A 16727-nucleotide genomic window follows, 5' to 3' on the forward strand; every position below is an offset into this window, starting at 1 on the left:
TTATTTGAAAACTTTAGTTACTAGTTACTTTATTATATACATATACATTACCCACTTCAGCCCTACAGTATATACATTTTGGCCATTTTCAAACAGCAGATAAGTATACATTTTGACCAGGTCCCGAGTACTTTTGTACATGAATTCCAGGACTTTCTACATTGCAGAATTGATACAACTCTAATAAAAAATAAATAAAATAAAAATCCACCACAAACATTCCTACCCAGACAGTAGTATGCAGCAGGGCAGATGGTACAGTTGTCTTGGTGAGTGATTCCCGGGGCAGCGCTGAAGGTTCCTGCGGGACAGGCCAGGGCAGATGGGGTTCCTCTGGGGCAGAAGAACCCAGTTGGACACAGAGACTGGTCGGGTCTGCTAGAACCCCAGTCACAGTAGAACCCTGGCCAGCATTCACCTATACGCAACCACGGGACATCAGACAGTTGTACAATACACACTGTAATACAGGAAATCATTTACACGTTATTCTATGTGGCCAAATTTGAGTCAAATGAAAGCAGGGAATCATAGCTTCAAATTGACATATTGGTTGTTCAGTTTGACCCACCAGTTTGTTTTGGAGATATGGCTTATGTCTTGCAGAAAACAGCGAGTTGAGAAAACAGGCTTGAAAGGTTCACTTCTGTGGTCTCTTAACATTACTCATAGCTACACGTTTAAGCATGTATTTCATATTTACATCATCGATTTCAGCTCTGACACTTATTTCAGACATTCTCTAGTACGTGAAGAGTCTGCCTGTGCTATTAACTCATTTTGGATTATTAAAAAAAAACAAAAAACGTTTTTCTCCTCTGGTGAAAAGCTGGAGGTTGCGCGATGGCATGCTCTCAGTCAAATCTGGTCACATATGTATTGCATATCACAAGCTCAGTAAAAATATAAATGTCGTAGAACAAAAAGTGTATCAGTTGAATTTCTATTCCAATAGGAATCATTGCTATAGAGTCTTTGTTCAGTACAAGGGAACTCCCCATCTAGAATTTTCCAACGGAATATAATATCAACCTCCCTGCCCGGCTTCCATCCCCCGAACACGGGCCAATTGTATGTTCGCATAGACGCCCGACAAAGCCGGATGCACCACAGTGGATTCGAACCCACACAAGCTCCGTGGGGGTGGGCAGGGACTTTACCGCCGCGCCACCCAAGCGTAAAATTGCCCAGCATACATCGTCATGTACCTGATATGAGCCCGTCTTGGCAGAAGACCCCCGGGGGACAGGGGGAGCCCGTGGTGTTGTCTTTGGGGTTGGGTACGGTGGCTCCCGTCAGACAGAGGAAGCCAGCAGCACAGGGTCCAGAGGGTCCCATCAGACCTTCAGAACCACAGAACTGACCGGCTGGACACGCCACACACTCGCCTGAAAACACACTCACACAATGAATGGCCCACATTGACATTGTCATGGGCTGACATATTACGTTGCTGTCCGGAGGACATAACTCAAATTTTTGAGGTTTTTGATTTTATTCCATAAATCAGTGCTATTGAACACCCTTTACGTCTGTGTGTTGTTTCGAAAATATTGAACCAATGGAAAGTAGTAAAAAACGCATTGGACAAAACCTCTTAACTCCATTGGACCCTCAAACTGTCTGCTAAAACAACTCCACCACCTCTCTGCTTCTCATGCAAGTAATTGACAATATCTAAAGTCACAACACCAACTTTGATGAGGCACTATTGCATCTTTTAAAAAATATAAGGTTTTATTTATTTCCTTAAAAACGTATATTTTTCATTTCCTGAAAAATGAACATTTTGGAGTTATGAGGTTTCCTCCGGACAGCAGAGATATATAGACTACTGTACCGTGGTGGAAGAAGTGCTTAGTCACTCAGGCTATAACCCTAGACTTAAACCCCATTATGGTTCAGCCGAGATCCCTCATGCTAGTGTTTTTCTGTTTTCCCTCGACATTAAATATATTCGCTGAAAATAGCCAATCGACAAGCTCACAGCGTGTCGAACGGCTATTTTCTGTGAAGGTTTTCCCGGAATACGGATGCTTGGATTTAAGTGGTAAAGTGAAAGTAAAAGTAAATGCCACAGTGTAGAAATATTTGTTCTAAAACGGTTAGTCCCAATACTTGAATCTTCTGATTGGCTGGTTACCGTCACGTGACAGGTGTAAATCTCACCAATAATCCACACCTTCAATCACTTTATATCATTCCCATCTGAACTGGGGAAGGGGAGCACTTGATTGCCTTACACACGCTGGCCGTGCACACACTCATATGACTGTGAATGTGTGGCTCCAGGAAGCCCCGTAGGGACATCAAGTGCTATTCTCCCGTCACATAGCCTACTTGCCGAGCAAAACAAGGAAGTGTGTGGCTCGCTCTGGTGGGCGCAAAGCGTAGCTACTTTTGTGAATTTAATAGTTTTATTAGGTTAATATTGCTATATGTTTGTAACCGTTTTAGAAAAGCAATAAGCCACGCGAGGTCCCGGGCTTACTGTGGATTTTACAATGGCTGAGAGGGTAGAAGACCTACCTACACCTCTCAGCCATTGTAAAATCCACGGTAACCTGAGCCCTCTTGTGGCTTATTGCTTTATTTTACACTTTTACAAGTTTGTTCTGCAATCAAAAATGTTCCTTGAGTCAAGGCAATCTCAGCTATTGTGTAAATATGAAATTTTTCTATTTTTTTTATTTTTATTGTCTTGATCTCTTTTCTACCTTAATTGCAATCCCCCCCCCCCCCTCCCAAACCCCGCCTTCTTCTTCCCTTTCTTTTTGTTGGGAAGAAAATGGAAGTGACGCTGTACGACTTACGAAAGTATGACGTTAATTTACGAAGAAAACACGTTAGAATTATTTATGCCCCGACAGCAACGTATGTTCCAGTGTTGACCTGTTGTAGTGAGGCCTTGTGTGGAGCTGTATGTCCCTAGGGGACAGGGTGCCGGCGGCCTCTCGGGGCTCTCCCCCGGGCAGATGTAACCGGGCGGGCAGGGCAGAGGACTGGAGGCCCCGGTGGAGCTCCAGCTGTCGTTGCTGGTGGTACTGGGAGGGGTCTGGCAGTGGAAGCCAGGGGGGCAGGCATTGCACTCCCTTTGGCCTGATAAATACTGGAACCAGCCTGCATGGGGGAAAAGGCACAAACAAGAGTAGTGTATTATTTCATACAGAAGGATGGTCTTGCTTTAATGTCGCACCTCCAACGGTGCCATGGTGGACTATACTGTACATGGCAGGGGCGTCCTCTTCCCTGAGCCAAGCCTAAGCCTGACCGCATACCAGAAATATTGAATTGAATAATTAAAACGACATGTACATGATTATGTAAATCATGTGTATGACGTTTTATGTCATATTAGATAACAAGCGGAAAGGGGGGGTTGCGTTATAAAATTGCCCGGCGTTACCAGGGTTATTATTGCTTATACAACGTGTAATGTGGGTGAAATTTAGAAATGGTCCTCCCCGCCCACCTCATCTGTTCATTTAAATTAATTTCATGGCTCATTTAAGTCACACCTGGCCTGAGTCAAATTAATTAGACTGAGCTCGGACAAACCTGTTGTGCATCTGCCACTGAATAAATCATTATACCCCCCCCCCCCATCTGCTCTCTCCTGTATCAATTAATGTCCGTGTAACGATGTAGTATGAGTATCTATGCGTTTGTAAGGCATTGCATTGGCAAAGCAGCATGACTATGTATGAATGTACTGCATGACACCTCCTGACCGTATGACGTGTGTATGACACCAGAGAATAAAGACCTTGTTAACAACGTAAACCCCATATGGTTGAGCGGAGTCCCTCCTTGGGGTTGTACGCTAGTGTGTCAGTGTTCCGCTACGGTGGGGAAAGCTTTCGCTGACAACAGGCAATCGACAAGCTCACACGTGCAACACTTTGAGAGCTTGTCGATCTGCTATTCAACGAAAATATGGATGCCGATTGCCGAATGCTGAGGTGTTGAAGTTGTTAATCAGGCTGTTGCTGCAGAGCCCGGCTAGTTTGCTTGATCACAAAATACTAAGAATGACATTTTGACAGATGTTGTTTACTCAAGATGTTTCCCCAATTACTTTGCAGCTTGTTTTCTTTGCATGCGCTTACTTATTTACACTGTTGTTTCTTGACTATAGCGTTCATGTCTCTAACTCCGCGTTGGAAGTTGCTCTGGATAGTGTCTGCTAAATGATTCAATAGTACATTGAGTATGTAAGATAACATGTTACAAAAGGGTTTTTAATATGAGACAGTGACATATCTCAGTTTATTTAACACCCAGGCTCTTGAGACCACCAAACACAATGCAGTTCCACTCCCACGTGAGTGGAAGCATCCTTTTTAAATGAAGAAATCAATCAAACTGTCAGATAAAGAATCCCGTGTCATTTTTTATGCATTGCTTGTAGTTTATACCGTGAGGACATGGCGTGCAGCTGTCTTGGGTCTTTCCTCCAGTGTGGTTTTGGTATGTGCCAGCAGGGCAGGGTGCAGGCACACTGGTACCCCTCTCACAGTAGTGCCCCGCCGGGCACACACCTCCAGAACCACCCCACGCGGGGGTGGAACTCTGAGATCCCTCCAGACAGTAGAAACCTGAATGGGTGATATCAAAACCATAAAGAAGAAGCGTAAAACATTTCTGCCTACAGTACATCACCTTCAGGACTGTGGAACAAATTCCCCATTTTACCCAGGGGGCAAAGGGGGTTGACCTGCATTTGCCATGACCTCAAAGGTTGTCCACCAGAAATAATATCTATGACCCCGTAGGATCACAACCTATATGGACAACCCGGTCAATTTTTTGCTGGAAATCCAATATGGCCGTCCCAATATTAGCCCCTATTAGTTATAATGGGGGGTGAATAGGGCAACATTTTAAACTGAGGGATATTTCCACGAAACTTCCACGAAACTATTTAGAACTGCAACTCACTCCCAATATTCCGCCGTAGTCTGAAGAATCACCTCTTCAGACGTGACCTTGCCGTAACCTTGATGACCTTGCAAGCTTATGCAATGGCTAAAGTGTCATAATTTAGATAGCATCTTTAGTTGCCAGGTCCCCCAGTTCAAGATTATTATTATTGTTATTTTATCCCCAGTTCAAAGGTAGGGGGGGGGGGGGGGGGGGGGTGTTGCGGCCTGAAAAGGGTTGAGAACCACTGGACTAGTGCAGGGCAAAATGTGAACGTGGCATAATGAATGTATCAAAGAGTCTGAGCAGAACAACAACAGTGTTATCTCTCACCTGGCAGACAGGGTCCAGACACCGCTGAGAGGCCCGGTGCCGAGCAGTAGAAGCCCGGACTGCAGCTGCGACACTGATAAGCCTCCACCAGTCCACTGCTCTCACTGTCACCAGATAACAACCCATTCAAACACGCTCCTACTACAAATATATATACGATTACGTAGTGGCGGAAAAAGTACTCGCTTTTTTGTATTTAAGTAAAAGTATCAATACTGCAATATAAGAAATACTCTGTTAGTAAAGGTCCGGAATTCAAAATTTACTTGAGTATATAATATACAAAAGTATTGGCGATTTGGCATCAAAATGCACTTAAAAGTACCAAAAGTAGAAAGTACTGATTATCGTGTACTCATTCGCGCGTCGTGAGCTTGTAGATCTGCTAGTTTCAAAGAGATGTTAATACATGTTGTACACATAATACCGTGACATGTTCCTATTACAAATATATACGACCAGAGGGAAATGTGCAATCATTTGATAACATATATCAACGTGATGTTTATATCACATACTGTTCCTTGTTGCCGTTAACGTGCCAATTTGTCAAAGTCCAACAGTCACTTTACTGTGACAAAATGAGATGTGTGTGGCTCCGCTTAAAGCTACGTATGCATGAATAAATCATTACTACTAACAGATAGAAAACAATCCTCCCACGAGGCACGACCAATGCCAGAACAATCAACTAACTGTAGCCATCGGTTTTATTGCTCTTTTATTATCTTTCTCGTGCAGGCCAATTGTTTTGTGCTCATTGCCATAAAGCAAAATGTAATATGACATGGTAAATGGTAAATAAATGGTAAATGGTGCATTTATATAGCGCCTTTATCCAAGGCGCTTTACATAGATTGTGCATTACATTCACCCATTCACACACACATTCATACACCGATTGCGGCGGAAGCCATGCAAGGTACCAACCAGCACATCGGGAGCAATTTGGGGTTCAGTGTCTTGCCCAAGGACACTTCGACATGTAGCCAGGAGGAGCCGGGATTCGAACCGCCGACCCATGGATCATTGGACGACCTGCTCTACCTCTTGAGCCACAGTCGCCCACATGAAAATGTGATGATGTTGTTTAGGTATTATCATTCTAAATCTTACGTTGCTGCTGTATACAGTCAACCAGTTGAATAAATCACCCTTTGCTTTTGTGATATTTCTGTTTTATGGGAGATTGCTTCAAAACATGCATTCTATTGCTAATTTGACCATTTCAAATACTCTTAAAATTAAATAACTAATAACCGGAAATAGCCGATCTACAAGCTCACAAGTCACAACACATCGCAACGCAACGTGTTGTGAGGTTGATTGACATTGACGTGAGATTTTTTGTATTACATTATGAGCCGATTACCAGTATTACATAATGAGTTTTAACTTGTTATTGCGACCAAAGGTCGCAGTTAACTATGGAATCGTGCATTTGTCAGTGTTTGTGTTTGTATCACTCAAAATCCCCAAACATGGGAAAGCCCATGGTGCCCAGATCACGTGACTTCAGTGATGAAGATCCCTGATGTCATCAATATTTACGTTCTCAACAGGCCCGAAAATTAAGGCCTGGCCCTAACTGGGCCCTCATCAAACCCTGTACACTCAAGACACTGCCCCCGCTGTCACCCTTAGATCTCCATATATGAAGCTGACCTGTTCTGACATTCCATATGTTGATCTGACCTCATCAAACCCTGTACACTCAAGACATGCTCCATATGTGGCCAGTACAGAATTCATATGTTGATCGTCTTACTGGTTTCTTTGACGTATGGACTTACATTATTATTACACTATGAGCAGTAATTACATTATGATCAGTTGCTGCAAATCCAAATGACTGAAATCAGTCGTGGCAGCTGAGAACTTTGAAGCACACACACGTACGTACATACAGGTAGGTATATGGAGAACGATGTATGGCCATGGCTAGGGTTCATGGCGTGTCTTAGAGACGTGATGTCACGATGACCTGGGCACCATATATGGGGGCTGATGTCATGTCAAGATTACCTGGGGGGCTTGCCTGGGGTGACACACACACACACACACACACACACACACACACACACACACACACACACACACACACACACACACACACACACACACACACACACACACACACACACACACACACACACACACACACACACACACACACACACACACACACACACACACACACACTTCACCTGAAGGTTCCTTTTGGACAGGGCCGAGGTGTGGAGGTCTCCTCAGGGCAGAAGAAGCCAGAAGGGCAGGGAGATCCGCTGAGGTTGTCCAACGGCGATGGTTCAGAGGCCCCTCCCAGGCAGACAAACCCTGCAGAGCACGGCCCACTGGGGGAGGTCCTCCCTGGAGGTTGACAATAGCATTCAGACCATTTCCCAAACTTGATCTTTTCTAGGACCTCCAGCCTAATATGCCTAATAATGCATACCAGTTTGGTATGCATTATTAGGCACCAAATGGACCCGTATTTGGTCAGTTTCAGAGTTACAGACATGTAAGGGTCCATTTGATTCCCAACTGCAGTATCAATAATTTAGCTAGTCCCTGAGCCCCACTTTGAGAACCGCAGATTCAGACACATAATACATGATCATTCAAACACCAGTCGACAGATTTGTGGAGTATACGTGACCCAACACCCAGAACTAAAATGTATACGAGGTAGGTAGGTGGGGACATTTGTAATGTAATAACCACAAATGTATAAGAGTCCAGGTCAGCCAATACCATATTTATGGGAGAGTCCTAGAGCACCGATTACCAAAGTTTTGATCTTCAAATTAATTTGAAAAACATTGATTTGATTAAAGTTTCTATTTGGGAATATTGTACTCACAAATAAACTCAAATAAAAAAAAAATGCTTTTGATTAAATAAAACAAAACAAAAAATAAACAAGCTTTATTTTGGTAATCTCTGTGGGAGAAAGTATTTTTTCGCCCCCCTAGTGGCGAAAAATAAAACTTCTGGGAACTCAGATTAGGGTCTGGATGGATGGAACCAGAAAATGGCCACCACTGCTACAGTATGCCCTATATGGACACCAGGTTAAAACTTAAAAGTGGTTAACTATCCTGTAGCCAAAAACGAGAAAACACGAATGGGCTTTGTTTGCCAGGGCCGAGAATCTGAGATTTTGTTTTTCCAGTGTTAACCACTAGAGGGCGCTCAACAACACCATGTGAATGGTCCTCACACACACTACTGGACACGCACCATAAAAAGAATGGCGCTGCCCTATCTGATCAAGAAAAAGGCACAATGTGATGCGCCTGCAGTGGCTCTCCAAAAAAAGTTAAACATTCTGGAAAAACTGGCACTGGCGATTGAATTAAAATATGAAATCATTAATACTCGGCACCAAAACAGTTACAAATGGACACCCACTGGCAGTGTAATAATACCTGGTCCTCTGCAGTACATCCCAGGACCACAAGGGGAGCACTGGTGCTCCGCAACTAATCCTGAATGGTTGGAGTAGGTCCCTGCTGGACACGGATGCTGACCCGCCGATCCACTGGGGCAGTAGGATCCTCTCTCACATGGAAGCGGAACCTCCATTCCTAATGTTTTCACATACAGTATAGGATAACCAAAGGTGGTTTCAGCTACAGAAGTTATTTTTGAGGGGCACTACAAGTGACATTGTATATGTCCAAAACTATATAGGGCATAAATTCAAAGGGGAAAACGTTAAAATATGTACTGTAAAAAAAGTTAAAATATGTACCGTAGATAAGAGGTCAGACTGCGACATTTATAAAACTACCAATTGTCAAATATAACTTGTCCCACCAAAATGTGTAATGACCTACCAACAGTCATAAGGTTATCAACTCCCTAGTCAAAACTAACCTAAACTAATTCCTAAGAATCCTAAAATACAAGTGAACACACCTTGATAGTAGAATTATCTGACACCCACCCCCTCCCCTCGTTCTCTATAAATATATATATGTTTCCCATCAAACCGTTTCATGGATGACTCGGTGGATGGTCAGAGCCAGTGGTGGAAATAAAGTACATTTACTCAAATACGGTAGCCTAATTAAAGGACCACTTCACCACTTTTCAACCTATCTTCATATAATTGGTCCTCACTAATGTTCATGATAAAATATCAAAAAAGAAAATTCTACTCAGTCTGTGTCTCATAGGAGGGCTATGGGCAGTTCAGAAACCGGTCCACCAGTTACATCATCGTTAGGCAGATCTTTTTTCATTTCAATTTTTATTATCGTGAGAACGAAGGCTTCCATTATCGCATTGCAACTTTTCAGGAATAGAAAGCCTGCTGTTTCTATTAGCTTGGATTCTCCATCGATGATGTCACTGGTGGACGAGATTCTGAACTGCCCACAGCCCTTCCCTGAGACACAGATTTTAGTCCACTACAATAATTTGAAAACATTAGTTACTAGTTACTTTGAAATTTAGATTATTATTATTATTAGATTATTATTATTACTATTACAAACCATAAATTAAGCACTTCCGTTCGACCATTTGACATTTCTAAATATTTGAAAACTTGAAACAGGACATTCTGTATAATGAGTACTTTTACTTTTGGTACTTTAAGTACCTTTGAATGCCAATACCTTTGTAGGCCTACTTTTACTCAAGTAGAGTAGGCCTATATTGCAGTATTGATACTTTTACTTAAGCAAAACAATGTGAGTACTTTTCCCACCAGTGATCAGAGGGAGCTCATCACCTGGGTGCTGACAGTAGAACCCAGCAGGGCATGGTTCACAGCTGTCCTGACCGTCACTGGGCTGGTAGCCACCTGGAACACACGCTGTCTGCCTGGCACTGCCCTAAAACAATACAACATAATAACGAATTACAATGCTTTAAACCTTGCTGGCATTCCAAAATGTTTCACTTTTTTTTTTTTGTATTTGAAAAAACTTTAAAAAATGCTGAATAATTTTTCCAACAGTTAAAAAACAACAACTTCACAATGTGGAGAATAAGATATATAGTGAAAATACAAGGTCAAGTCGTTGCATTGTGACATATTGTGAGCTTGTAGATCTGCTATTTTCACTTAACTGTATTATATCCACCGAGACACGTCACAGACACAAGGACAGTCAGCCTACTTGTTAGTTGTTGATGAGATATTTTTTGCAGTATAGTTACAGCCATAGAATATGTCCACTGCATTTAAGTATTAGGATCAGTAGTGGGTGCATGCCATAAATACAGTGCCCAGGGAGCACTTTGGGGTCAAGATGTGACACTTTGACAGCCGGGGGGAGAACCTGAAGACAGGGCAATGTAAAAAGAACAAAGTAGTGACAAGAGAAAGAAAATACAAGCCTATGTTTTGAACAGAAAAGCTGCTTTCTTCAGTGTGATTTGTTTTCTCTTGTCCTCAACATATTTCTGGATTTAAGCCACAAGTGTGCGGCCGGCTACTTTGTTGTTCTTAGAGTGTTAGTCGGTCGGCACCTCAAAAGGACTGCTGTACATCTGTGAACTCTGGCAAACAGGGGAATGAACAGCAAAGAACTTCAGAATGTGATAGAATACAAACAGACAGCGCCCGAGGATATCAACTCTCACAGTGACATGACACGCAGCGCTCAGTAAACACTGTTTGACGTTAAGCCCCCTGCCGGAGGGGACGCACAACTGACCTTCTCGCAGTAATGTCCAGCTGAACAGACATGCTGTTGGGGTCGAGCGGACGTCTGTCCCTGGGGGCAGTGGTATCCCTCAGCACAACGACCGCTCGGCCTGGCCAGGCCGCTCTGCTGGCAGTAATAACCTGGAGGACACTCCTCGCACGCCTCCACTCCAGAGCCACCGGCGAAACCTCAGGGGGTTTATGCAAGATTTATGTAAGAGATTCATACAAAACTTCTTGGACACAAGATATATAGTATACTGTATGTTACAGTACAAGTGAGAAACCAGTAAAAGTGAGAAAAACAGAACGCCTGAAAAAACGGGGGAAAAGAACGCCTGTTTTTCTGGCATGGGAGGCCGTGGCCGGGTCGGGTCCCTTTGAGGTGTAGCATCAGTCAGAATGCCCCCTGACCCCCGAGGCGAAAGCCGCCATCTGGGGCTGGAGTAGCGATCACCAGCGGGCCCCGTTCGTCGCCTGTGCACTTTCCCCGGCCATGTCTTTGTGCCGGTTCTTGTGCATAAGATATAATTTAACTTTGTTATAATGAGGTCAATATGGGGCTCAAATTGTGCTGAAACCTTGCGCAAATGCAGTCATACAGGTGTACGTCATACTGTAGTCATAGATGTCTGACGTCAAAGGCTGATTCACACAATCCTTTTGAAGTATGTACTGTACATAACTGTGGAATTAATATATTCTGTGCCTATCCGTATGCAACTGAACAGACGTCATCAGCAGCAGGCTTGAGCCCTGTGAGGTTCCCCAGAGCGATCCACGAGCCAAGTGAGTGGGCACACTAAGCAGGTTTCACCTACAACGTTGAGGTGCAACATATCGGCAATTAGCAGAAACATGCGTTTTTCCTTTGGCGATTGAGCTAGCCGTGCACCCAAGTATAAATCAGGTATGAGGGCTTGCAAAGTGAGTCGTTAATGTTAATTAACATGTTGATAGATCCATATTGATTTGTTCCTGGGTGATTAGCATTCATCCTCAGTGGCTAAATCATGGCGGCTGATATCACGGAAAATGGTTTCTAAATGCATAATGATGCTGCTTTGATGCAAGATATTCCCTCCGCATCCCACATTCATAATCATTCAAAAGAGGTAGCCTACAGTACATTTTAATAGAATTTCAGTCGCTCATCACCGAACACGAATCCAATTATGTGACTACACCACTTTGCAATTGAAATTTGTCAGAGTGGCCGAGAGCGAGAGGGTAAGGTTATGAAGTTTTAACACTCCTCTCTGCATCTCTGAGTAGCCAAGTTCACATCAAAATCCAATAATAATAATGATACATGATACATAAAGGGTCAAGTGCCGTGCATCTAAGGTATAATTAGCATACTTTACGATTACGCAACGTGTGTATTTTATTAATTAATCGCGCTGGGTAGAAAAGCAAGAGTTGACCTGGAATCCCTTGTCACAAGACCTGTGTGTTGGCAATAATGAAAGGAACCTGGTTAAACTGGTGTTTTTGAATGGAAACTGCAGGTCTGCTATAACTCAGAGCTTCTAATTTGAAGCTAAAGACCTTTCTGTTTGCCGCTGACTATTACTGAGGTTTTTGTTAAATTTCTTTGGCTTAAATTTTTGTCAAAATGTATCACCATGTTTTTCTTCAAACACCAATTCAAATGTTTTTATTTTAAATTAAAAGAAAAAAAGAAAAAAAGGAAAATAGAGATCTACAAGCTAACAAGACGGCACACCGCAACACGTTGTGAGCTTGTAAATCTGCTATTTTTGCTATTCATCATACCCAAATTCATATATAGCTCTTAAAAGGAGCACTTCACCCAATTTCAACCATATCGTCATAGAATTGGTCCTCACTAACGCTCATTATAATAAGATGGGTAGATGGCACCACATCTGTCTGCTCACTCTGTCTCTCCCTGGTTGGCTATGGACAGTTCCGAAACCTGGGTATCAATGATATCATCTGTGGAGAATCAAGATTCCAAGCTAATAGAAACGAGTCAACCACAGCTTTTATCTTCCTGACCTGGACTCCTGGAGAGTTAACATGCCCAAATAGAAGCCATTGTTTCTTTTAAACTTTTCTTATAAGAAATCTTGTTTGAAATGACCAAAACCTAACCTACAGATGATGTCAGTAGTCTAGGCAGGTTTCTGAACAGCGAGTCACAGTGAGTGAGACAAAATGAGCAGTAGCGATGACCAAATGTTGAAAGGTTGAAAGTGGATGGAGTGCTCGTGTAATGCGGTTAAGGATAAGGTCATCGTCATTACTTTTCATTGTTCCAGGGGGACAGGGCAGGGGCACAGGGCTGCCCCGGGGACAGTAGTGTCCCGTAGGGCACAGCGAGGCATGGGGGTCCGCAGAGCCTCGGGGACAGAGGTACCCTTCATGGCAGGGACCAGCAGGGGCTTGCAGACCCGTTCGGTTACAGTGGGAACCGGCGTCACACGGCTGAGGAACCGCTGACCCCAATGGACAGTAGAAACCTATAAGAGAACATCTGAAACATGTTACAACCTGTTCTATAACATACAGGTGTGTGTATATATATGTGTATATATATATAGTTACTGTCAGGTAGAAACCGCATATTGCAAATTTCCATTTGATGTTAAATTGAATGGACAATAACGTTTTCATTATTTGTATGTCCAAAACTAGATCTGTTATTTTGCTACTTTTGTGTGACACTGTATGATGAAGTAGACAGACAGACAGACAGACAGACAGACAGACAGACAGACAGACAGACAGACAGACAGACAGACAGACAGACAGACAGACAGACAGACAGACAGACAGACACTCTTTTTTTTTTACTTTCAATTTTGATCCCACAATTTTGTAACCCATTGTTCACCCGGTGAAAATTGGCTAAGATGTAATCCTGGGTGCTACTCTCCCTCTGCCAACCTGGGGAGACCCCCGAAATGAGCTCATGCTTCCTTCAATGCATGACGACTAAGTGAGCAGGCCATTTTTCTTATCACCTTAAGGGGGGGGGGGGGGTTTCCCCGGTGGGATTCACACGCAGATTAGACACACCAACGGACCGACATGCGGAAACAACGGTCGGACATGCGGTCGGACATGTGCTGCTCCCGTGATTGCGGTTAGGGTTACGTTAGGGTTTGAGGTAGGTTGTCGGTCTAATGACAGTTGGACCAATATTATGTCTACACTAAAGCCTGTACCCTCCCCGGTAGGACATAGCGCGTGGAAGGAACACGTTATTCCAACCAGTTCCTTTCCCCTCCATCAGGCAGTTTAGAGACCAGGATTACTGCAGGTTTTTTCTGAGGGTACCTACTCTAGGGGACACGGGGAGAACATGCAAACTCCACAGAGAGAGGAAAGTGTGCTTTCACTGTTAGTTTACTGTACTGCAGTGTACACGTACATGGGAGTTTAATGTACTGCAGTACATACCCCTGGGACAGACGTCTCCTCTGAAAGTGGCACATACATGGTGTGTCCCCATGAGACAGGGTGCTGTGGTTGTAACGTTCTGGCACAACTCTGACCATGGACCAGGTACCATTTCCATCCAGCCTGCATCGAACCCTGTAACAGTAAGTAAATAAGTAAGTAAGTAAGTAACTAGGGAAATAAGCAATAAATGAAATGTAAATATGTAAACTTTGACTTATATGGCACATTTTTAAGACAAAGTTGCAAAGTGCTGTACAAGAGGCAGATGTCATTATTAGATAGTTGTGGAGGTATGCTAAAACAAATGAGAGTCGCGTCTGTCACAGACATGCGCAAAGCAAGTTCAGTCAGGAAACTCAGCGGCCGTTCATTGGGCCGGCTCAGCATCACGTTCTCATTCACATGATTCACTCATCCAATCAAGACTCATTCCATCTTCATTCCGGCTAATTAAACTGGAAGAATCACACAATGATTCTGCTGCGCTGCTGTCTGCTTAAACCCTCCTCCACCCCAGCTACCACCTGTCGTTTGTTTCCACCGGTTGTTTTAGATATGCTGTTTTGTTTAGGTACGGGGGATTCGGAGTCCCTATGGTTGGGATTGATGCGCTTGATCAGAGTACCTAAAAAGCAGATCCAATTCATTGCCAAACCATAATAAATGTATTGCAAATTATATATTCAATAAATATATATTCCATCCATTCATGAGTTGTCCTGACTGAAGTTTGAATTGATCATCGTCGTAGTTTTTGTTTTGAACTTACTGTACTTTCCAAAGAGGCCTCTTTTTCGTTTTCCATAATAAACGGCGAGGGGAAAAAAACTATTATCCTACCTGATGTGGCGGGGCTGTCAGAGCAGGACAGGTTGTGTTTCCAGAGACATGGGTCTGGTTCTGTGCTTCCACATAGACAGCTGATCAGAGAGGAGTTGGAACGTGGCTCAGGACTATCCGAACCCCGAGAACAGTAGAACCCTGGGGAACATGGACCTAAAACATGCAGACAGAACAGTAGAACAGAACCCTGAGAAACATGGACCTGATCTGCTATTTTCAGTAGGCCTATAATATAATGTTTCAGTATGATTGGAAAACCAGTCAACCCAAAAAGGAGGGTGTTTTCTTCGAGTTCACCTACTGTACGGTACAAAACAGGCGCTCCCCCCTGTCATATATTGTGATCAATTGATTGTGATTATAGTCTGTGCTGATCTGTGTAATCAACACTAGAGTGTGATGTAAGCCAAGGGACCTCATTCTGAGTGATGTGACAAGCCTGACACAACACAACCCCCCTCCCACCATTTAACACAGACACGACAATGAAATAAAAAAATAAATCAGCGAGCTTGCACGGATCAGCTGCTTATTTCGGTGAGCGGCGCCGGAGCGGAAAATGGTCTCTAAGCGGGAGCTGCTAAACATAGTGTTGCTAGAATGAGCGTGTTGAGGTGTTGACTAGGGGACTGAAACTAGGGGAAAGATCATTTACGATTCTGACAATATCGGTACGTGACTTGTACAGCACCGAGTCGAAAGAAGGTGACATCGCAAAGTTAGGCAAGACGACTCGCTCTCTTTAGTAGCGGGGCCTCTCATGGCTCAAGTAGTCTTCATTCGGCGTGCCTCCGCCAGTATCCGAAGACAAGTGATCTTGCACTCCGCTCATCCTAGGGATACACAACGGCTCCTGGTACGCCCCGGGAGCTGGGGGGGACCCCGAGGAGTCCCATAGCAATGTTTTTCCCCACACATTAACTAAACAAATCACAAAGACCCGCTTTCTCCGCCTTGCACCGACAAACGAGTGCACCTTTTTCAACTCTACCACACACAGAGACAATGGGCTCTATGCAGCCATTTTGGAAAGAACTTTGGCACCTTCCATACTTCCGGTTAGTGGTTACCTATGATACTAATGAAGGCTCTGTTCCATTCTGGTCAAATGTGTCTGGGCGCAGGCACATTGTCGCGTTAAAAAAGCATATATGTGCCCGTGCCCTCAGGGTGCTGCTATTGTGCATGTTGGCTCACTGGAAACACTCTGCTGCACCAGTGTCCTTGAGTTTGTTAAATAAATACCTCAAAATGACTTGCATAAATGAGTGCATGAATTATATCAGCGCATCCGTAAATAATTAAAGCTGCAATCTGGAGCTTGATTAATGAATAAAATGTTATTTTATGAGACAGACGCACAGAGAGAGAGAGAGAGAGAGAGAGGGGAGGGGGGGGGGGGGGGGGGAGTGTGATGAGTAGAGACATAATTCAAAACAAATGAAGGAGAGTAAAAGTTAAGTTTGAAGCTGCAATCTGGTACTTATTTTAATGAATAATAAAATGCTATTTGAACCTGTAAGATGGA

At 43.6% G+C, this 16727-nt stretch overlaps 1 protein-coding gene across 1 annotated transcript in view; it reads right to left on the reverse strand.

The window, feature by feature from the left end:
- LOC306931991 (uncharacterized protein) overlaps positions 1 to 16727 on the reverse strand; it is a 202584-nt gene that overhangs the window by 88998 nt on the left and 96859 nt on the right. Inside the window, exons 56-67 of the mRNA XM_079513696.1 lie at positions 15197 to 15352; positions 14354 to 14488; positions 13195 to 13410; positions 10932 to 11110; positions 10001 to 10103; positions 8688 to 8846; positions 7464 to 7626; positions 5257 to 5360; positions 4419 to 4598; positions 2893 to 3120; positions 1209 to 1388; positions 227 to 418 (exon numbers count right to left, since the gene is read on the reverse strand). Coding sequence (XP_079369822.1) covers positions 227 to 418; positions 1209 to 1388; positions 2893 to 3120; positions 4419 to 4598; positions 5257 to 5360; positions 7464 to 7626; positions 8688 to 8846; positions 10001 to 10103; positions 10932 to 11110; positions 13195 to 13410; positions 14354 to 14488; positions 15197 to 15352 — 1995 coding nt within the window. The remainder of the gene's footprint in view (positions 1 to 226; positions 419 to 1208; positions 1389 to 2892; positions 3121 to 4418; positions 4599 to 5256; positions 5361 to 7463; positions 7627 to 8687; positions 8847 to 10000; positions 10104 to 10931; positions 11111 to 13194; positions 13411 to 14353; positions 14489 to 15196; positions 15353 to 16727) is intronic.

Source organism: Electrona antarctica, assembly GCF_951216825.1.
Source record: "Electrona antarctica genome assembly, chromosome: 11".
In the NCBI taxonomy this organism is placed as follows: Eukaryota; Metazoa; Chordata; class Actinopteri; order Myctophiformes; family Myctophidae; genus Electrona; species Electrona antarctica.